This window comes from Pogona vitticeps, chromosome 2 (assembly GCF_051106095.1).
Source record: "Pogona vitticeps strain Pit_001003342236 chromosome 2, PviZW2.1, whole genome shotgun sequence".
Lineage (NCBI taxonomy): Eukaryota > Metazoa > Chordata > Lepidosauria > Squamata > Agamidae > Pogona > Pogona vitticeps.
In genome coordinates this window covers 240660461-240684808 of record NC_135784.1, presented here as the reverse complement: position 1 = coordinate 240684808, position 24348 = coordinate 240660461, and the positions used below count along the sequence as shown (strand labels likewise).

The following is a 24348-nucleotide window of genomic DNA, read 5'->3' as shown; positions in this document are numbered from 1 at the left end:
GCCTAAAAGAAACTGTAATAAAACCATTCTTAAAGAAACCTGCCCTTGAGCCAAAAGTTTTCCATTCATCCATGCCTTAGTTACAGCACATCACACTTTGACTACTACATGGAGCCATCCTTGAAGAGGGTCCAACATTTTCAGTTAATGTAACATGTGGTAGCTAGGCCTCTATCTGGTGCCTGGTATCATTCACGATCATATGATCCCAATACTGAAAGAACTGCACTAGTTAGCAATTGCTTACCAACCTCAATTCAAGATGCTGGTCTCTACCTGGCTAAGGGAACACCTGCCTTGTTATGAGCCTGTCCATACATTAGGAGTGTCAGGAGAGGCCCTATTAAAAATATCAACAATTTTAGAAGCCCGTTTATCAAGTAAATGTGGCTCCTAGACCATGGAATGGCCTTCCAAGTTGCAATCTGTTTCCACGCTGACTGCTTTTGAGAAGAAAGTAAAAACACCTTGGTATCTTTTGCTGATTTTACTCATTTTTGATGTATTTGCTTAATTTTGATGGGTTTTTTAGGTGAGCTGACATATTATTTTACAATATTTTAGCTAAATGTGATGTTATCTGTTATTATTCTTTTAAAAGTTTGTAAACACTATCGTTTAGTGGAAAGTCTGGGTAGAAATGTAATAAGCAAATAAAATATACACAGCTACTCTATGCTTTGATAATATATAAGTACATAATATTATGTACTTTGGTGATACTTTGATGAACAATGGCTACCCAGCGCTGAGTAGCATTGTTCCCTGAATCGACCACTTGAGGTCCTTTACCTTAAAAAGCTTAGCTATTGACCATCCATGGGGTGGTGTAGTCAGGCCTCACAAGGTCAAAGCTTTGAAACATTTTGACTAGCAGGTACAATGTTGGGATCACAAGTCTATACATGACTCATCTTCACATGCGAGATAATGAACCACAAAATTGTTCTCCTTGCTCTGAAAGAAGGTAAGATATTCTGTGGCACTCTTAGTAACAAAACAAGAATGATAGGTTTTTTTTTTAAAAAAAGCTAACAAAACATAACTGTGCAAAGAATGTAAACAATACAATAATACATGCTAAGCAAAATAATCAGCCAGTTGTTTTCTGCACCACATGTGTATGCTTTGTTTCCAAAAGGGAAGGGAGACTATATTTGTGCACAGAGAGTTTGCATTATATTATGGAGATCTGCATGAGGGGGGGAAATGCTCCTTGCCTTGCTTCAAGATATTTCATCAAGTCAACATTATCTAAATGGATGACAGCAAACAACTGAGAAAGCATTCTTTATATTCTTAGATACCATCATCTACCATAATCTCCTCTCAGGGAGAAAAGCTGCCTAGAAGTAAAACAATTTGGAGTATCTTGGTTTCAAATGGGCAATTAAGGCTCAGCTGTTTGACAAAAGACTTGGTGGAGATGGAACCTGCTAAAACTTATTGTTGATACTGAACAACTTAGCTGCTTGCATTTTGAGCATCTCTTTGGGCATGTTATCATAGCTATTGTGATGATGAGCTCCTGTACTTCAGAATTTACCACAATTTACTATTCTTGACCATAGGATCCTTTCACCTGGGCTTCACCGCTGAACTATAGTGTCTCCAAGCTAAATGTAGAAGGGGTTACAAGCGCTGAGGTTGGGAGTGTAGCAGATGTCAGACATTTAACTTTGCAATGATGTCAGGTCTTTATGGCAAGAAAGAATGCACACACCATAAAGGTAGACATTTAGTTATGAGACTAGGTGACAGGGAACAACCTGAATCTTAGCACATGGGATGATTCAGCTGGATCCCTTAATACAATTTTGGTCCGAGAGCAAGACAAATGACAGTTTCTATAGTTACTGGTGCTATCCACACCTAAGCATCCATTTCATTACCCCCCTCCCCCGCCAAATTTCTCTGAACTCCCTCTCTTGAGTTGATAATTAGAGCATTCCATGCCAGGCAGCTGTCATTAAGAAACAGGAGCTGCCCAAACACTTTGACAATACAGCGCCTGCAAGTTTATTGGCTGATTTATCACACAATAATGATCTTGCTCACAGCCTTCTCTCTGTAGCATGGGAAGCAGGGGAAGATGGCCCATAAAAGCCTGGACATTTTGTTCCGATGCAGCTGAAAGGAGGGGAAACAATTAGGAGAATTGGCGTTCAAAATTGCTGCCCTCCCCACAGGCGTACGGCTGTTCAAAAAGTGGGCACCAGGCAAACATCCAAGGCTAGTTGCTATTCACAGAGATGCACAGGTCGAGTCTTCTGGCAGATGCAAGGTTTTGCTGAACAAGGGCATGCGCAGATAAAGAGCAATAAAAACCACAAACGCGCACACACACAGGAAGAGAAAGGTCAGGAATGGCTGAATAGACTTTATTCAGTCTTGACTCAATTAGCCTAATGAATTTGACCTTAAGGCAATATTCTTCAAACTTTGAAGTTCTAAACCTACTGTACCTTTGCTTCTTTAATTACATTTTAAAATCTTCCTCTTCCTTCAAGGATCTTACAACAATGTATGTGACCCACCTCCTTTTATCCTCAGAACAAAGAAACAGTAATTTGCCCAAGGTCATCCAGAAAGTATGTGAGGATTAGGGATGGTTAAATCTGTTTTGCTTTCTCCAACCTTTTTAATAGTTTAAATCTTTTTTCTTTCTTTCTTTCTATAGAATTGATGAAGAAATTCGTGAGTCCTGGATAGTTCTTTTCTGAAATGTGGCAAGCACAATTCTAAGCCATCTACAGAAAGCAAAATTCATTAGTTACTACTATTCTCCTCATGGAATGGAGCATGTTATACCTGACAGCTATGAAACAAGAACTCTGCACCACAAACATGGCTGATAACACAGGTGTTCAAAGCCAGACTTTCACAGGGTTGAAATTCCATTGGCTAGACAGGCAAATCTATTGATTTAGCTTCCACCCACTCTCCACTATAAGGGATGTGGTGGCACTGTGGGTTAAACTGCAGAAGCCTCTGTGCTGCAAGGTCAGAAGACCAGCAGTCGTGAGATTGAATCCATGCGATGGAGTGAGCTCCCATTGCTTGTCCCAGCTCCTGCCAACCTAGTAGTTTGAAAGCATATAAATGCGAGTAGATAAATAGGTACCACCACAGTGGGAAGGTAATGGCATTCTGTGTCTAGTCGCCCTGGCCACGTGACCACGGAAACTGTCTTCAGATAAACGCTGGCTCTTCGGCTTGGATACGGGAATGAGTACCGCGCCCTACAATCAGACACAACTGGACTAAATGTCAAGGGGAACCTTTACCACTCTCCAGTAATTTAATCTCAGATTTTCTCTACTAAATTTAAGGAGGTGAAATCCTAATTTTAAGTTCTCATTAGGGATATAATATTCATTTATTTCATTCTTGCAGATGAGAATGAAAAATTTTGAATGTTTTCTTCCCACTGAGGAAGATCATGAGAATGTTATACATTTTTGTCATTATGACACTTTTTTGCACCAGAAGAACTCCCCAACTCAACAACGAATTTGCAGAAGTATTTTTGAGCAAAAATTTGTTGAATTTTGCGTTAAAAACTCTGAAATTAAGCAAATTAAAAATATGCTGCTGCTCCTGCCAGAACATGCTGGTCTTTTTGCTTTCTGCCAGGAGTGAAAAATCTCACAGTGGTAACCAACATTGACTGCACTTGTGAGGTAAATGTCCTTTGGGACGAACCGAGCATATCTGTGGTCAGGCAACTTAGAAACAGGCACATAAAGAAATCTAATGTGGATTAGTGAGAGACATCAGTTGGTGTACTTTTATTCTCTGTGTGCATATGAAGGGTATCACAGTGGGAAACAGAGAAGGCCTTACATGGCTGAGCATCCTCTCACTTCCTGGAACTTTGTGCCCTCTCCCTCAGTGTCTGATGGCCCCAAGGGAGCCTTTTCCATGGGTTAGGATCTTAAAAACTGATGCTGGTCTTATGGGGCAACTGAGCTGGCACCTCTGATTAATTAGGAACTTTTGACTTTGCCAGTTGAAATACATCTGTTAGCATTCTATTAAAAAGTAAAAGATGCCACCATAAATAATAGTTTCCTCACACTCTTGCATTTGAATCTTCCATTAAAAGTTGCTGCTGACTGAATGTCCACCTCAGGTAAAGAGGGCTGCAGCGCCTTGTGGGCAGAGGTGATGTCAGCAGGAGTGACAAACCAACACTTATCAAGGACTTCCTTTGAGGATTTCAAGATGTGTGTGACTTCCTTGCATTGTGTATGAGTTGTGTGCACCCCGCAGAACAATCTTTCATCAGCAGTGAATCTTCTTTAAACACTGGTGATTTGTTGTCTTCAGCATTGCACAGACAGAGCTTTGTAACAGGATTTCAGCCAATGTATGGATTTTTCTTTGCCTCCTTTGCACAAACAACCTTGTACTTTGTGCAGAAAAGCTTGTGTGTATGTGTGTTGCACAATAAAAGTTTTTTAGTGCAAAACATACATTCTATGCAAAGATGTGGTGAGGCCAACAAAAAAAAAAATCCACTGGTCTTTTCATTCTCATGTTAAAGCAAAAAATCTCATATTGGTTCCTCGTTTTTAGAACAACTCAAGGATGAGAAAATGGGAGTGTATCTATTACGCCTTATAGCTCACTAATTTCCTGCTAATTTTTAACTTATTTCTAATTTCTTTCCAGAGCTCTGAAAGTTGCTTTAAGAAGTAATTATAGCAGTGGTTTCCAAAACATTTTGACTCACATTTCCCTTGATGTATTGGCCACTGACTGTGGCTCCCCATTACAGTAGAACTTCTGTATTTGCAGGATCAGTACCCGTTGTTTCACTTATCCACAGCCTTAATTTTTTTTAAAAAAACCAAAACACAAGAAATACATATTCCCAAAGTGTATTACCAATACTAGCCACTAGATGGAACCACAGACTATGCTATATACAGGTGGCTTAATGGAAACCCACTCATGCCCTGACATCTCCAAGTAAAGCACCTTCCAATAAAATGGGGAAGCTGCATTTGCGGAGGGGGAGTAGGGGAAAGCCTTCCTTGCAAACAGAAGGACAGGAAACCCAGTCCTTTGGCAAGACTGGGCCAGGGTTCCCTCTCTCCACCATGCAGAGACATCAGAGAAAATGGAAGTAAGTGCTATACGATATTTTGGGAGAAGGGGGAGGAAAGGAGGAGGAAGGATGAGAGATTCCGTGATGCTCCTGGGTTGGTTTGCTGGCATCTCACAGTGCCACAGTGCCAAGTTTGGGAACCACTGAGTTATAAGCTTTAAAGTCTCCAGTGTAGTGGTTAATCATAATTATAGTGAAGCACTTTAAAATCAATTTACTTTCTTATTTCTCAAAAGTAACTAAACTAGTTCTTCTTTAAAAATCAATCTGCTGTCCTGTAGCACAAAACCTCTTTTGTCTACCTCACTGTTGCCTTGATATCCTCAAGAAAACTGGTTGATAGCACAATAAAAAAGTCAGCACCACTGCCATCCATATTCCTCCATTATTGAGAGGGCATACCTTTCTAACTGTAGAAGTAACTAAAAGGATAGTTACACCTCAAAAGGAGTGGAGCTATAACTTGTTGGTGTAGCTATATTTTGGGCACTGTGAAACAGAACTAATTGCAGGCAAGTAGTTACTGGCACCTACTTACCTCCAAGGTCTCTGAAAACCACACTTTTATTGCTATTGCCATTTGTTCCCACAGTTACTGTAAATGCAACTTTCAGGAGCAAATACTGTAGTAGCTTACCTGCCTCAATTGCAAATCCCAGTTGTTCATTCTGTGGTGGGATCCTAGCATGATGCTGCTCAATAAATAATAATTCCCAAACCCATTTAGCAGTATGGAATTCTTAACTTTAGCTCTTTGGATCCTGGCCTAAGACATGGAATGGGCTGCTAGTAACAAAAGGAAATCTTCTTTCATGGATCTGCATAGGCAGAATGTGGGGTATCGTCTGAAGATTCCTTGATAGGACTGAAACACATCTGACATTGATGGCCCATGACTGGAACAGGGCCTCATAATGCTTTTGGAGGCTCTGAGTTTGACTGGGATGATTCTACTCTTGTAGCTCTTCTGTACCATTTTTACAAATCCGAACATCTCAAAAATTGCCAGGTTAAAAAATAAGACAGGGTATAAGCTGCTCTAATAAAAACCTGAGATTTCTGCAGATGCTTTATTTTCAGGGGTGGAAAAACACAAAATAACCGTCAGAAGATCAAATAACGGATCTATGGCGTCATGTCTCTGTTGGCTCTTAGATCATGGAACTCTCCCAGATAATTAGTGATGGTGTTTTTTTTTTCTTTCTTTATTTTCATGCTATGATTCCAAAACATATTTCCATTACTAAGTCTGCTCTTCGTCCAACATATGTGTTGCCTTAGCAAGAAAATTCCTCTAAGTATGTCTCATTATATTTCTTGCAGCCAAATTCAGTTATTTGGGGACAGCAAGATGTTCTTAACGTGAGGAGCAGAGAGCTTTGCAAGAAAGGATTCTATATTACTACAAGGTGTGATCTGATTGCTAAGAAAGGAACAGATAATAGCATCTAAGTTTTGAACACTGGTTATTTCATTTGAAGTTTCTGCTGAAATCTGAATTGTACATCTGTTTCTAGAATAGGAGGAACAGTTCCACTTTTCCCATAAATTTTGGAGGAATCTTTTTACTTACAGTTAGTAGGAGCAGAATAAATCAATGCAGCATAAAGATACAGAGAAATCACGTGAAAATATGGTATGCTGGCCAAGCTAACTCTAAGTTAAATCCAATTTTGTGCTAAGGGAAATCTACCAATTCTGTCCCTTTCCCCCCCTCCCCTACATCTTCCTAGTCTTTCAGACCAGTTTTTTAGAGTGCATTGGGGAAGCATTGGGTCTCTAACAGCTTCAGCGAGGGAAGCCACTCCATCACAGAAATGACACAACTCGATGTGATTCTCTGACTTTTGTTCCTTATTATATCCTTATCCTAAAGCATCCCAAGACTACTTGTAACTGATTTATTTAGATATTCACAGCTACCCTTTCTGAGACACAAGTCTAATTACTTTTCATACATTATTCCTCTAATTCTCTTTCTGCAACACAAAGATAACTATTGTGCTGTCAAGTCAATTCCAACTTATGAAGACTCTTTCCAGGGTTTTCTATGAAGAGAATAGTCAGAAATAGTTTACTGTTTTCTTCTTCTGGGACTGCCCTTGGATTGCGGAGCATGCCCAAGGCTATAAAGGTTGGCTGTTCTCCTGGGATGCCCAGCTGGGAATCGAAGTCCCAACATTTGGGTCCACAGCCAGATAGATAACTGTGAACAGGAGAACAGAAGTGTGCCACCCTCCATGAAGAAACCAAAGAAAGAACATGGAGATGGTGCAGTAGGGGAATTGATAAAGTTGGATGATGAAGGAACAGGAGTTATGAAAGCAGTGGAAGTGTTTCTGGTGGAAGAGAAACAGAGACAGGCGAGGGAGGAGTTTGGAGGGTGGAGATGGGATGATATAAAGGAGGAGAGTGAAGAGAGAGGGGGGAAGAAGGAGCAGAGAGAAAGAAGTGTGCAGACAGATGAGACTGGAGAGCAAAGAGATAGGATCGCGAAACTGGTAAAAGACTTTCCTAATTCGATGACGGGAGGAGACTGTTGCCCATCCCACTCGGTCAACATCTTAAAGTGGTCGGTGAACAAAGTGAGAGATGGAAATGGGAAGTAACATCTCCTATTCTGGGTTCGGGGAAGAAGGAGATCCCTTGTGGTACCAGTCCCTATCTCCCCAGATTGGAGGGATCCCGAGGGGTGCAGTACTGAGCGCGTCGTTACAGAGCCAAGTAACCAGCTCTATCCTTGGAGCGAAGAGAATGTAAAAGAAACTAGAAATGTTGAAAATGTTAAAGTTAAAAGTTATAAGCTGTTGCCAGAGGTAGAAATGTTGGATCCATTTGGTTTGGGAATTCCTGGAGTTAAGGACAATAAACAACCGTTGTTTGCACCCGTCGCTTCGTCTCTGTCAGTTCTTCCCGCCGGAACTACAGGCCCGCCCACTCTTTCAAAAGAACCCAATCACAATAACTCACTTGCTTCTTACTATTCAGCTATAGGTGTAAAGGTGTAACAATACAGATGGACCTCCTCACATCAACTAATGCAAGGACGAAAGGAGACAAGCATATCAACCATTTATTAGTTCTTTTGACCATAGTTGTGAGAGACCCTTAGGTTGTTATTTCTGATTCAGTCCGTCTTCAAGTCAGCATTAGCTAGCCCTATGATATTCAGGCACTCTTTAGTCCAGGTTGAACATGTTACTGCCCCCCCCCCAAGACAATATACAATGGCAAAAGAACTGTGAATGAAGATAGATCTCCCTGCTCAAAGTTAAAAACACTTCCTGATTCAAATCAGAACCACAGCATTTGGGGAGGGGAGTTTAATATCTTCCCCTTCAGCTATCCTGAAAAGAATTGTCTCAGTAAAAAGCATATATATGGAGAAATCAGGGCATCATAGTTACTGAGATGGGTAAAGCCGATGAATGAGAAGAGTTTCTGTATAGTGTACAACTGGGGTGGGCAAGAGGGTCCATATTCCAGCTGTCAGCCTCCAATAAGGGCTCCAGCAGGTCTGGAAATTGCCCCAAATAACCACTACTGGGCAGGGTAGGGTTAGGGAAGAGGCCTAAGAGCAGAAAACAAGAGCAAAATAGCTCTTCCCTTTTGCCAAATGTGTGTGTGTGTGTTTTAAGCATGGGAGGTGTGGGGGGGGAAAGCCTATGGGAACCACAAATGGTCCACAGGCACACCTTGCCCACCTGAAATGTATGTAATGTCAAGTAAAGATCTATGAGGACATTCCACCATGTTCTCAGCTGGATATCTTTAGCATACTCACTGCCATCTACAAGCACAAAGGTAGCCTTCAGAGGATAGCTGTTTTAGAAATAATAAGTAAATCTGATTTAATAAGAAAACAGGAAAGTAAAGACTCTGGGTTTTAAAAAGTCAGATGTCTGGCTAAGTTGCTCCAGTTCAAAAGAAAGAAAAATCTCCCAACCTCAGTTAATTGGTACTGCTAATCAAATTTCCTTCCATTTCTCCACTTAAGTATTTTAGGTACTCTCTATTTAGATTCATTAATTGTGAATAGCCTCAAGCAGCTGCTTCCAATTGGTTAAACGTCTGCTTGGAAAAAGTGCTCCTTAGCAGGTTTGCTGGACCTGATGCAACAAACTGCCCATTTCCCACAGAGTGATGGACATCCTAGATGGATACTGTGACACTGTTCATCAAATACTGAAGAGAGGTAAGGTACCTACAGAGTTGGCAGGCTTAGTGTTTGGGGTGTGCAATTGGAGAATTGGAATGTTTACTCCAGTCATTTTTTTCATGGACTCCTACTGAAAGCTTATCCTGCAAAACCTTAGCTGGCCAAATGTACAGAGTTCAGGTGGAGAAGCTGAAAGTTCCTTTCTTAAGAGTATAATTTCCAGAATACTATAGCCATTTGTGGAGCGGTAGCTCAAACATGTAACACTTCCTATCTCTTTAGGAAGACAAAGGACTGGGGGGGGGTGAGTGAAAATCCCAGTTCTGCAGTCCTTCTCCACCCATTGTCATGGATCCTTGTAGGTCATTAACAGTAGTCTTTCTGGTGTGTGTGGTCCTAATCTTTCTAGGGACAGATGAAAGGGCAGCATGATAAATAGGAGACAGATTGTATCTAAGGGCTCCACCCCTGCTGAGTGAGGGATTTTCTATATGCACATGTATGGCCTTCCTGACCCCTCTCTCAAACCACCTAACTTCTTGTCCAAAATGAGTACATCTTAGTCATCAAACAACTGTCCTTTATCCTTTAAATAATAAGGCTATTCAGACTAGGAGGAAGTGAAACCATCATGGATGATATATCAGGGATCTCCTACCAACTGTTCTCGGACTGAAGAAGCTACGTACTTGGATGAGTAGCAAAATGTTTCAAGCTAATAAGAAAGAAGTCCAGTTATGACTCAACTTCCAGATAACCTCACTTGGATGACTGAGAACCTTCCACAGATACTTCCCATCTCTGTATACACAAACAAATGGGCCCATTGACTCCTGGCTTCACTTAAACAAATTCAGTTTTGAAGGTGCAACAGGAATTTGTTGAATATTTTCCAACTCCTGCTATTTCCACTACATCCTATGGAAATTATATTCTTCCCCCCTTCTCTTCCTCTACCCTTTAATGTATTTAGCAATTGCCATTTAATTTAATGCTCTATTAATTTTTTTTAAAAAAATGTTTAAGGCAGCTTTGTTGTTGTTTAGTTGTTTAGTCGTGTCCGACTCTTCATGACCCCATGGACCAGAGCACGCCAGGCCCCCCTGTCCTCCACTGCCTCCTGGAGTTGGGTCAAATTCATTCTGGTAGCTTCGATGACACTGTCCAACCATCTCATCCTCTGTCGTCCCCTTCTCCTCTTGCCTTCACACTTTCCTAACAGGCAGCTAGTGATAATCAATTTAAATAAATAAATAAATAATGAGTAATCATCAATTGGCTTTTATTTATAACCAAACATTCAGAACCAAGGGAATCAAAGGTATCATAAATAAATAACTTTTTAGCATAAGAAAGAAAAAAAGTCTTCTCTCTACAAAAAAAAGCACCCTCCAATTAAACTCTATTACGACTCGCCAGTTTCCCCATGTTTTGCTTTCACCATGCAAAGGATGAGGTAGAATTCTTTTCCTAACCTGGCCAGCAGAAAATTTAAATGGCTGGGTGGTTCTAAGCGTAGTGCCAAGGAGAAGAAACACTGAAACAAGCAGCTTCTTCCCATGAAAGCCGGCTAAAGATCTGTCATCATTAAAAATGACTGCTGTTAACACCAGCCAGGGGAAAAAAATTAAAAAGGGTGGCAACACTCCCAAATGCCTTCAGTGCGTTAACCCAGATTCCACAGATACGCTGTCAAAGAACGAGGGAAAGAATCTATTTAATAGCTTTAATTGCCTGAGATGTGGCACTGCACACATCTGCGAAATCTCGTTTAATTTAAGACCTCACTGCATAAAAAGCAAAAGACCGCAAGGCATCGGATGGTTGTCTCTCTCATCTTTATACTCCCCTTTTGCCACTTTCCACCTTTCTGCACTCCACAGAAGAGTATTTCACATCAGGGGTTTCATGAAGTGGCACCTAAGTGTCTATGTAGAGAACAGCATCTCTTCCATTTATCTAGCAGAATACTTCAGTGGGTTTTAGGGATGGGCAAGCATTTTGTTCAGGTATATATTTTTTTAGAAGTACTTTCCAATGTGCACAACACTTCTCCATAAATGGGATGGAAAGAGCTCAGCTGAAACGTACTAGGAGGTGGGAGAAAGCCAAATGGACAGATCTGCCCATTCAGGGCAGGCCGAGGGCTTTGAGGACAAATCTCTGTGGAGAGCCATGTATGCGGTGCTGCTTGCCACCTCTTTCTTGTTCTGGGGGGCCCTTCATCTTCAACAGCACAGAGCAGACAGCTGAAATCAGAGAGACAATGTGCTAATTTTTAGACTACAACTCTCCTAATTCCCTGAGCCGGTCTGCCTTGATTTAGCCAATTTTGCTGAATGTTTTTAAAATTATAAAACAAACCAACCAACCAAAACAGAAAATCTAAATACCGTATTTTTCGCTCCATAAGATGCACCTTTCCATAAGACGCACCAATTTTTCAGGAGAAGAAAACAGGACAATATAATCTGTTTTCTTCGCTCCATAAGACGCACAGACTTTCCACCCCGTTTTGTGGGGGGAAAGTGCGTCTTATGGTGCGAAAAATACGGTATAATAAAATGCACAACCATTTACAATGGCTCAGTTCTGCTGGTACGGCTATTACGAGAAAGGAGCAAATCACATTACAGCCAGAACTTGGAAATGTTATATTTTGGACGCCAGAGGAAACAGACCAGAAAAGCAAAAGCAAACGTTCCCAGTTGTGTGTGGACCCCGGTACCCTTTGTAATACTGTATGAACAACACTGAAAGGAAGGGTGTACCATCGTGAAGCCGTTCCACTCGGTTCACTGCTGAGCAGTGCACTTTAGCAGATGTTTGGGTTGCTTGACAATGCTAACAGGCAGATAATCCAGGAAATGCAGAACGGCAGCCCCACTTGGCACCTACTGATGCTTACTGACTGCATCCCCCTAGAGAGGGGAAAATCTTAATTTTGCTTTCTGCTGCTTTTAAGGTAAGTCACAATTTGGAGCACTATGAATGTATGTGCACATGTGCTCAGGAAAGAAAGAACACGTGTGTGTGAAAGTCTCGTGGAGGGACCCTGCACTTCTGAATTTGTGACTATACTACTGAGGAAGACCAATATTTTATAGTCATCTTACAGTAGGTGAGTTATTAATTCATCCAGTGCGCTAAGAAGCTTTGATCTCTTTTTAGGTTCATAGAACTGCACTAGAACTTGTTAATGTAGCCAAGTTCTACTCTCTCTCTCTCTTGAGTTTCCTTTTGTAATTTCCTTTTCCCACAACAGCCACTTTGAGATCGGTTACAGAGTGTCCTAGGAGGCTGAAGTGTCTTGAACCTGGTTTCTCTGTGTTGCCATTCCTAATACTGTATCAGATTTGTTGATTAGTAGCACAGCTTAACAAGTTGTCATTTCAGGGTTTTTGTGTTTTTTTGCAGTGTGACTGTAACTTTTTAGGAAGGGACTGAACATTACAAATGTTCTTCATGCTAAAGCTCCAGGATGTCAGTCATTGCCTAACATGGAGCACAGTATGCATGGCTCTTGTACAAAAATGAGGCTGAGGAAACCTCAGAGCATGTGCCCTGCAGAAATATTGTAACTTTTAAGGTATAGTTACTGGAGTAGGGCTGCACATGGTTCAGATGATGGGATATGTTGTGATCAGGTAAACAGCAAGTACTGCCCGATAAATAGTCCTACAGAATCCAAAAGCTTCGTTACTAGTTTTTGGTGTTTTTGTTGGTCCTAATAAAAGTACTCCCTTCCAGAGAATTATGTATATTAATCGGCTACTCATTATGCTGAATCTAATTGTAGCACTGCAGAAACAATTGTTGAGAAACAATGGTATTATCCTTTTTATTACACACAGTCTTGTTAACAAGAAGGCTGTTGAATCAACAATTACTTTTTTTTCCTGTGGCTCATCTTTGGAACACTTGCCAAAGGCAAAGAACGTAATGCAAGCACAAACATTTGATTAATGACATGATCACTTGATAATGAATTGGAAGGAAGACGGTTTGCTTGACTTATGAATAATTCTGGCTACGTGCTCCTTTACTTCTAGTGTTCTTACCTTAACACTGATCAGAGATTTTAGTGCCAAGATTTCATAAAATGACACATGAATCCATTAACGGTTGAAAATCAAATCACTCTCCCTGTCTCCATAGCCTTTAGTTGTTATGTAATATTTTATTTCCTTTGGGCTTACATTTGTTCAGATATAATTCCAAAATGGGCAGAGAAACAGGAGAACAATTTGAACACTTATATTCCTTTCATGGTTTACACAGGATACCATCCCAAGGAGCTGTTTTACACCAGTAAACAAGTCAGTGTGTATGCAAAGTGTGATATGCAACATTTGGTGCAGGAATTCACACTCTTCGCATTGAATTGGATCCTATATATGTATGGCAGCATTTGTGCAGGTGGTTCCCTGAGATCTATATTCCTCATAAAACAGGATTCCATATGACTATACAGTAATAGCTGCCCTGCTGAGTGCTGATTTGCTAGAGCATGCATTCTCAGCTGCTGCTTGAGAAGGGCCTCAGTCTACCTAGAGTCGGATGCCAGGAGATCTACGACCTGGTCTGCCAACTCCATGTCACAGGTAAACTGGGCCTCTAGAACTCCTGGCACAAGATACAATGTTACAATGATCCTGTTTAGTGTTGATTTTGTTAGCACTACATTTTCTTGGAATGCATCCTGAGTACGGTATGACTGTATTTTTGTAGGGCTTCTATTCATGAATTAATCTCAATACATGCACATTAGGGCATTGCCAAGGAAGCACACCTATTGTGTCTCCAAATACTCCCCAAACACATTGAAGGGATAACCTTTAATAGATATTGTCATTCTTAAATGCAGGCTAAACAGTAAACTGCAATGCCAGTGGTAATAACAGCACTGAAAATTCTGGACCTGAGGCCAAATTTGAGCCAAAGATTTTTCAAGAGGAACCGGAAATTCTGTTCATTTGATAATACCACTTACTCACCTCATGCTGAGTGCGAATCTAATTCATGTCTGCTGAAGAACTAGGCTTGTCTGAACGAATGGGCCAAGAGAATGTACCAATCTAATCAATTTATATGAGATTTAGTATATCTGAAATGCTATCTCAAAGCACATAAGCTGGTGCTACAGTCTCCCACATATCCACAATGGCCCTAACTATTAATTTTCTGGTAGCTTTTGGATCCAGGCACCTGCCACACCTCAGATTGCTGCCTTGGCCACTACCATGGCTATACCTTGAGGATTTTTGGTAGCCACTTCAATAGCACCTCAAAGCATGGCATGTAAACAGAACCTCAGATTGCACTGCCCTGCACACAATGAAATGCAAACTTCACTGAGCTGTCTTGCCTTTCCTTGGTTTGGATATTCTCAGGGAAACCTAAAACTTCAAATGACAAAATACAGAGACTCTAAATTAAAAGCCATGCCCATAATCTTTCCTGAAACCTGTATTCCAAAACCCAGTGGTAAAACTGGAAATGTGACTGTTAAATTTGAAAAACCCAATTAAGACCATATATTAATCTGCATAAGAATAGAATAAATCAATATTTCATTCCACTGACCTGCACTGTGTGGATAAATACTACAGTGTCTTAGGACTCCTTCAAACTATTATAGCCTATGCTTTGCTATCAATTTAGAGCAAATGAACACGTGTTACACTTCAGATGGAACTAACATTGAAAATGACTTCTATGCCAACCTCCTTCCCAGCAGTAGTACTGAATTATGTTATGCATATTCTCAGAGATGAGGACAGCAGTGAGGAGAGGAAATTGACCAGTAGTCTGGCATAACATTTCCTAATAAAACATTTACATTCTATTGTTTGGTCACAGAACAGAGGCGAAGGGGGATAACAGTGATCAAAGTTAAAACAGATTAAGCTAAACAATCAAATAAAGAATTAGAAACACACACGACAACTAGAAGCTCATTGCTGATCAGTAAGTAAGGGAAATCACATAAGTCTTGGCAGCAAATTGCTGCTCATTAATAGGGTACTGATTATGTTTCTGCATATGTGCCTTGGAACAGAACCTACACCTTGTTGACAAGTGGCCATTTTGCTACCAATTTCTCTTTATGCAACCATAAATTGTCAACAAGGTTCTGGCCACTATGATATAAAATTATGAGACATTGAAACAGTACCAGAAATTAACACAAGGCATGATGTGTTCAAGCCTACAAACAGGGCCGACTATCAATGTTTTCATCAAATATCAAAACCCTGTTACAGAGAGGATGAACAGAGTCTTTTGAGGCAAAGCATGACAGTGCCACAATGAAAAAGGCCCTACCACAAGTTCCCACCAACCATAACTCCAACAGTAGCAAGATACGGTACACTTCCCCCTCCCCAAGACAACTTAACAGGGAGGACAAGATCATAAGTCTCTTGGGGTCCAAGCTTGCCTAGGCATTCAAGATGACCACCAACATTCTGACGTTGCTTGGAAAGACACAAGAATCCAGTGAAGATTAAAATTAATTTACTTCTCAGGTTAAAATGGGAGAACGAAGGAAAGACATTGTAAATAGATGGCACATAAAGAAAGCATTTGGTGCTTGTTGATTTGAGAGTTTGTCTGGAATATCTTTTTGATGTCTTGTGCCTACAAAGTGGCGAAATCTCCTTTGAAAGATATTTTCAGGACCCCTTATGTTTTTATTTCATAGGATTACTTTAAAATCTTGCAAAGCTCTTCATTTTTCTATTAGTATCAAACCACAGTGATAGATTTGTCCTTCCTGTAAGTGAAGGATATATATTTCACACACATTCCCTCTGTCTGTTCAGCAGAGACTAGGAAAACAGAATTTTGGGAACAGACTTCAAAGTGCAGAGACCATTACTTCATTTGGATGCAAATTAAAGCAACAAGGGAGTTTTCAGAAAAACAGCAGGTGTTGGTGTTTTTAAAAGCTCTATTTGGCTTTTCTTATGAGATCCATGTTGGACAAAGAAAATGTGTTGGACAAAGGAACTGTAGAAAGACACGAATTGCATTGTTTGGACCAAAATTATGGTGACAATCCATAATTTATTACATTTCTGGTCTCCTCTTAAAAGAATTATTTCCCCTGAAGTTTGAAAGACATATGGATTGAAGACTAATCTGGCTGGTAACTACTGGAAATAGGACAAGAATGAAGTTCGGTCTGATCCAGCTGAACAACTTCTTACAGCCATTTGGTTCTGATTTGTGCAGGACCGGAATCCATTTTCAGAGTTGTTCAGTTCACAGGGTTTAATGTCTCGGCCACAATTATTGATTTCTACACTGCTGGCCACTAATAAAGCACATTCAAAGCTTGATTGTTGATCACAGTACTACATAGCTGACCATAAATGCAAAAGTTCTTTCAGCTTGTTTTAGCTGGCAGTTCTGGTCAAAGTATTAATTCATGCACCATTTGAAGTAGCTTGATTGTTTGGACCATTTATGTATCTTATTAAAGGGTCTTACTCTAATGTGGCTGTTTCAGCTAGATCACGGATAGTTTTGACTATGACTCTCATCAGCTCCAACCAGCAGGCATAAGATTTGGGATTGATAAAATGTAGTCCATAGCATTCTAGACGGTCCCAGGCTGTTTCTCCCTAAAATTTACTGTATGCCAATGTTTCACCAGAAACAGGAACATCCATCTGTGTACAGTGGTGCCCCTCATAGCGACGTTAATCCATTCCAGATTAACCGTCGCTATGGGGAAACATTGCTATACGGAACGGGAAAAAACCCATTGGAACGCATTAAACTTTGTTTAATGTGTTCCAATGGGGCCCAAAACTCACCTTTCTGCGATGTTTCCCCATCCGGCTGCCATTTTTGGAACCGCCGATCAGCTGTTTTAAAAAAATCGCTATGCGAAAATCGGTAAGCGAAACGCTTACTGATCATCGCAAAGCGATTTTCAACCATAGAAAGCATCAGTATGCGATCACATTAGCGATCCCAAAAAACGGATCGCTATGCGAATTCGTCATTAAACGGTGCACTCGTTATGCGAGGTACCACTGTATTTTCTTAGTATTCTGCCATAAAAAGGGCCATTAAGACCAAGTATATGAGTGGAACATTTTCATTAGATTTCCTCTCCTCTCCCCTGTGTCTATTTGGAAATTTCAACATCCAGAAATTTCATGAAAGATAGCAATGGACTAACAAGAGTGGCATGTCTGAAAGGTGAAAGGATTAAGCGCGTAATATAGCTCTCAATAACAGCTGTAAAACAAACAGATTCCCAAGAAGGTTAGTTTCTGCTTGGGGATAGTCCTAAACTCTCTGGTATTTCAAACAAAAAGATTATCACCATGGAAAGCCATCATGTATCCCCACACTAAGAATTATTTCACTGCAGTGCTGTGGCCTGATCAATAACAATGGTATCAAGCAATTATGAGTAATGCTGGTTCTTGCATTGCAAAAATTCTATGCACAATGATCTCACAGCTTAACTACTTTTAAAGGGTAATTCCAACCATTATGAGCATCCTCACCACTGCAACTCTCATTTCAGTTGGATGGCTACCTCTCCCTTGGGCTACCAGCATGCATTTGAAGAAAGTGCAGAGCTTGGAATCATTTCTGTTAAAACCAATGTATTACAATCAAATCTTTAAACAAAATTAATTTGTTGGCATTCGTGTATTGAAAGAAAAAATTATTAAATTGATCTGGTATGTTAATTGTAGTTTAAAATGCTAAAATATAATTAAAATGGCAAAATTTAGCCAAAAATAGTTAGCACATCCAGCCACACTCCCCTGTAATGGAATGAATTGCTCCTCACAAAAGTTAACATCACTAACATTTATTCATGAAAATAACAAATGTTTAATTTGTTGTTGAAATTTTAAATAAATTAGGGGCAATGAATTAATTTTTTAATGAATTATTTCCAAACTCTTCAAGAGGAACAGGATATGAGAAGAGCAATTGCCCTGATCAATAGTCTATAGAAAAACTCCAGAGACAATCGATCTACTGGAGAAATGGAAAATACTGACCTGCAGGTATAAGCTAAAAATGAAGCATTACACCATACTTAAGAAGCAGATTTGTGGCAATAAAGAAACAGAAATTACACAGTCTTCCAAATAAGTAAAAATGCTGCCAAGACTTAGGAGCAAAAAGCTATTCTACATTATTTCTTCTTATACATACACAATATTTAAAGTTTTAAAGGCTGGAAACACCACTCAAAATCTTTCTGATTCATTAATAATGAATCTGCATTTTCAAAACCAAATGCTAGGCTATGTAGAATGTTCTTGGGACATTATAATTCACTTCAGAAGCAAAAATGTCCATTTTAAAGACCATCTATCCAACACACACTATTCATATAATAAATGATGTGATATGATTTTGCCATATCATTTTTTTTCACCAAATCATGGTAATACAGTGAATAACATTCAGATCTGGACTCTACTTATGCCCTATACAGGTAACATTAATCCTGCTATATGCAACATGCGAATAAAGGAGTGCCCAGCCTCACACCCTCCATTGTTGCTTTCTTCAAGCAGACAAAGTCTGCAGACAATGTAGTAGAGGATCTCTATGTGAGCAAGAATTCTGGAATACGGCATTATTCAGTGAATTCTGAATACTTCCAAATCTGAATGCACATCTCTACTTAAAAACCACTACTACTTACTTCGCATACTAAATGCATACTACATTTTGTGCTTTGAAGTCTGTCATATATCAATGTGTTCAGTATATGCCTGAAGAAATAATTGAGACCTAACATGCAATTTGTCCCTGCTTCTACCATTTCAGGAATACCTTTAGGCTGCAGTCTTCTGCATGCTTAATGACAGTGAACCCTAATGAACAGAGCTGGGCTTAATCTGAGGATTCTTTTCTTCATTCACTATTTACTTCTTGTACACAACCCGAGGGGGGGGGAAATCTGTGACAGTAATAATGTATAAATGTCTGTACTTACATGTGTCAGGCTTGAGTTGACTGTTTGTGATGCCAAAATACTGAGGATTTTCAATAACAGGAATTTTTGTCATTCCGATAATTACAGCATCAGGACCGCCCTCAGAAGAAGATGGAGTGTTGCTCCCATTCGAGATATGATGGAGAGGACTTGCTGAATCGTCGTCATTACTGATAACTGAAGAAGGACCTAAAGTTAGAAACAAAGATTCCCCTGTAACTTGACATAATTCTTCCCTCCCTCAGCTACCACTTTGGCATTCACCACTGCACATAGAGGGCAACATCCTGTAAGACTCATACAACAACACACTGAAGCAACATATGGTTTCATACCAAGACTATGTATACATCACCTAAAGTACCTTTGAGGCAACATGTCCACCTGTGGAACTAAGTCAGTTCTTTGCTTGCTTGGGTCTCAAGTGCTTGTCTCTGATCTCTTTAGGCAAATACCCACTTGGAACTCCCTTAGACTATGCCATCTCTACCCAGAGCTGACAAGTATCCTTGCTGTTGGCAGTTTTCTGAGTCTTTTTTAACCCCCCTCCCCTTATTGTTCTGCACAGGCAACTGCCATATCCTGCACAGCTCATTGCCCTTTTTGGTGAATCCTGTGCAGGAAAGATGCCATGCTACACAGGAACTGTAGTAATCCAAAGCAGCTTGGAGTTGGAGTTCTTTCCAAGAGAAATGACCAGAACATTTCAGAGACGCCCCCTCAACATTTCTGTGCAGTTTCTCAGGGGAAAAAAAAACCTCACATACAGGAGCCAAACTGTAAGGAAGAAATAGGACCCCCACCTTTCCTCAGAAAACAAAAGGCTGCTAGATATGCATTCTTTCTCAGAGCACACCCTACTGACTTGCTCCCAGTGGTGCCATGATAGATTCTGAGGTGCAGGCGCTCACCAAGATAGCTTCCATAGTTATGACCCCAAGGAGAGTGAAAAATGAAGACAAATGTGTTTATTGATTTAAACAACACAGCTGATATTTCTGAGAGCAGAGATATTCATTCATTCATTCATTCATTCATTCATTCATTCATTCATTCATTCATTCATTCATTTATTTATTTATTTATATCCCACCTATCTGGTTGGTTAAGACCAATCTAGGCGGGTAACAACATAAAATAGAACAATAAATATATATAAAACAGTACTGTATTACATAAAATAAACATAATAGAAGAGGCAAATAGAGGGGGGGGGAAGTGACCTTCATCTCTACCAGCAGTATATCTTTTGCGAAGCTAATGGATCTTAATGCAAGTTAGGAACAAGTCTCTACCACATCAGATTACAGCATGACTATCCCACTACAACATTCATTGCTGTGGGTAAAATCCATTCCCCAATATGGTACTATTGGGGTTGCCCAAATGTTTGAGGGATAGTGGTGTCACACAGTATCATCATCCCTACAGTTTTGACTCTGTGAGCCCTAGCACCACTACATCCTCCCTCTCTTCCTCCCTCTACTGCTTTTCTCCTGTTTACACCTGGGAAATTAACAGCAGACCCCACAGTTGAATCTTTATACTTGCTCTTAAAAGAATATGTTGGAAACAGTACAAATATGTAAGTGAAAACTGTAGGCCTAAGCTCATATGATTTGCTTGTAAGATACCGGAATAGGAGCAGAAAAGAAGTTCATGTACCACATGCTTCATGTACCAGGAATGACATCCATATGCCTCGATAGTGACACAGAGAGATATGTGTGAGAATTCTACTTTGGATAGGACAATAGGAAATTGTCTTATATGGCATCAGATGACTGGTTCATCTAACTCAGTAGTTAGTCAACACTGACTAGAAATGGCTATTGAGAATGTAAGTTAAGAATGGTTGTTGTGGGTTTTTCTGGCTCTTTGGCCGTGTTCTGAAAGTTGTTCTTCCTAACGTTTCGCCAGTCTCTGTGGCCGGCATCTTCAGAAGACAGCACTCTGTGCTCTGGTCCTTGCTACTCTGAAGATGCCAGTCACAGAGACTGGCAAAACGTTAGGAAGAACAACTTTCAGAACACAGCCAAAGAGCCAGAAAAAACCACAACAACCATTAGATCCCGGCTGTGAAAGCCTTCGCGAACATATTAAGTCAAGAATCTTCTTTTCTATTACCTGGAGATACCAGGCCTTGATACTGGAATCGTCTACATGTAAATAATGTGCTCTGTTGCTAAGCTACAGCCCTTTCTCGACATAACTTTCTTCTCCTGACTCAAATGGACATCTAATGTAGAACACAGTTGGGGAACATAGTGGTCCTCCATATGTTGCTGGACTAGAACTCTTATCAGCCAGACTAAAGGTGATGCGTAATGGGAGTTAAAGTCCAATAGCTTACAATCCAATAACCACATTTCCTTTCCCTCATATAGAAAAATGTGAGAAATAGAAATCATATTTATTTGAAATATTTCTACGTTACTCCTCATCACATCAGATTCCAGAATGGTTACAAAAGTATATTTTAAAAACAACTAAGGCAGTCTTAAAAAAAAACACTGCTGAGGGTAAAATCCATCACTGCTAAGTGGACATCCCTTTGCTCAGAAATACCTTCCCTTCTCTTTGTGTTCTCTACAGTCATCCATAATGTCCAAAATCTGGGAAGCCCACCACCTCCAGAATAGCCATAGTGGGCTGGGGGAGGGAAATCAATTCCCTCACCTTTGCATTCCAGTTGATTAAGGGACACCATTAGATTTCTTTCTAACACTAAAGAAATAAAACCTGTAACACAAACGAGAGAAATGCACAAATTAAAATGACTAGTTAAATGAAGAAAAATGTCTTAACATGGAATTGATGGGTTGCAAAGGTGCTGCCAGGTGTGTCTCTTTAGGGAAGCAGTCCAAAGCTGAGGAAATGATTTCCTTTTTCATTGTATACATTTCTGATAAAGAAGGCATCGGGTCTCCTCCACATGTACTGCAACGCATGGCAGTAATTGCAAACCTCCTAGTACGATCATTCCAGCTGTAGTATCCTAGAAGGAACCCTCATTAAGATCAATTTCTAGTCCTCATACCAAAAATCCTTCTATTAATTTCTACTCCTGACATGTTGAAACATTCAAGGGTTAATCAGGGGCTTAAGCAAAGGAAAAGTGCTTCTGAATAATTAAACACCTTCTAAAAAGGCTCCTCACTGTCTTGTCCTAACACAAGATGGCTGAAGAAATTCAAAGAACCACAATTTCTCACACTGTTAAGGCAGAGATGGGCTTTCTGACACTGACCTCACTGAATGTCACTATTAGCACGCCACTAGGCCACTAGGCCAACAAACAATGATAAATGAAACCCAACTAAATATTCTATATGTTCTAAGAAAACATTAGTGTGGAAAACTAAGTCCATTTTACAATTAGTTAAAGGAAAAGGTTCCCCTTGACATTTAGTCCAGTCATGTCTGACTCTAGGGCATGATGCTCATTCCCATTTCCAAGCCATAGAGCCAGTGTTTGTCCGAAGACCGTTTCTGTGGTCACGTGGCCAGCGTGACTAGACACGGAACGCCGTTACCTTCCCACCGAGGTGGTCCCTAATTATCTACTCACATTTTTGCACGCTTTCGAGCTGCTAGGTTGGCAGGAGCTGGGACAAGCAACGGGAGCTCACTCCATCGCGTGGATTCGATATTACGACTGCTGGTCTTCTGACCTTGCAGCACAGAGGCTTCTGCAGTTAAACCCTCAGCAGCACTACGTCCCTTTTACAATTACAGCTCAGTAAATCCCCTCAGTTGTATGATTTAACAGAGGCACCTTCAAGTGTTCTATAGTCCCCGCACTCTCTTGTTAATACAAGAACACTTCATCTTCACTCGTTCTCCTCACGTAGGCACGGGACAGAAATGCACATTACATTAGGCATTCTGAGAGTAGCAAGGAGCAGAGTGGATAAGAGCAACATGTGTCGCCGACCTCGTCTGCTTTGCATCCGCAGAGAACCGTCACCCTTATGCCACATCCATATAATGAGACAGTTTATTTTAAACAAAGGAAAGAATGAAGAAAGAGGCAGGTGTTTTCCACTCCTGTGCACAGTGTCATAGTGCCATGCAGTTTCAAGCACAGGCTCTGACAGTCTCCAAAGTCATGTTCCCAAGGACAGTGTAACCTGAATACAGTAGCTGTGTTGCTCCACATCAACAAAACAGTTTTAGCATTGTTCATCTCCAGAAGCAGGCCTCTGGTAAAACTCATAGGCTTTCATTGCCCAGTTAAGATAAAGCCACCCTCCAAATACATCAGCAGTGATATCTGACAAGTATATATTATCCCTCAGAAAATCCTCCCCATTCCATCTATTGTTAAGGAGTGCAGATAAACTCAGAGTGTCATTGTATCAGTTTCCCCAAAGCCCCCATTCTAGAAGCCCTAGTTCCACTACAGCATTGTTTACATGCCCTTCTACCTTCTTTAACTTGCTCGTTGTTATCATTTATTTGATGTATACCCTGCCTATCCTGCCTATCAATTCAAGACAGTCACCAATCTGTATAGCACAGTCACCGTTGCAAACAATGAATATCTAAAATCTGAAATAACACTATAAAAATTGCAAATTAACAAAACAAATCTAAAGAAAATGTTGGATGCTTCACAACCGAAAGTGCCTATGGATCACAATTAAAGGGCTTTTTTGCCAGCTATTCTGTTTTGTTTTGTTTTCTGTTTTTTTGTTGTTGTTGTTGCTTCAAACAACTTCCTCTAGTGAGAAAATGGTCAGAAGAAACAAAGAAAAGGTATTGAAGGGTTGTACATTGAAGACAACATTGCCTAGTAACTAGTTATTCCATAAATGTCTGCAAATGGGGCACTGTGGAAGCATCCCTTGTTTGTCCTAAATCTATGCTTGCTAAACATTTTGGAGTATCTTGTTCTGTGAACAAACTTTCTGCAACCTGCTTTATCCCTGACCACTGGCCATGCTTGTTAGGGTTATAGGAGTTATAATGCAACACATCTGGAGGGTGCCAGGTGAGAGCGCTCCCATAAGGACCCTAAGTTGAAAAGTTCAGTGGTTTAGGTCTCTGGGTGAGGAGCAAGAGGTTGGGAGTTCAGTT

The 24348-nt window shown here is 40.3% G+C and overlaps 1 protein-coding gene across 15 annotated transcripts in view; it reads right to left on the bottom strand.

Moving 5' to 3' along the window:
- NTRK2 (neurotrophic receptor tyrosine kinase 2) overlaps positions 1–24348 on the bottom strand; it is a 214899-nt gene that overhangs the window by 45853 nt on the left and 144698 nt on the right. For 8 of the 15 annotated variants that reach the window (XM_078386149.1, XM_078386136.1, XM_078386142.1 and 5 more), the window contains one exon: positions 19267–19455. In XM_078386149.1, coding sequence (XP_078242275.1) covers positions 19267–19455 — 189 coding nt within the window. The remainder of the gene's footprint in view (positions 1–19266; positions 19456–24348) is intronic. The other 7 variants (XM_078386138.1, XM_078386140.1, XM_078386146.1 and 4 more) reach the window with 1 other exon arrangement.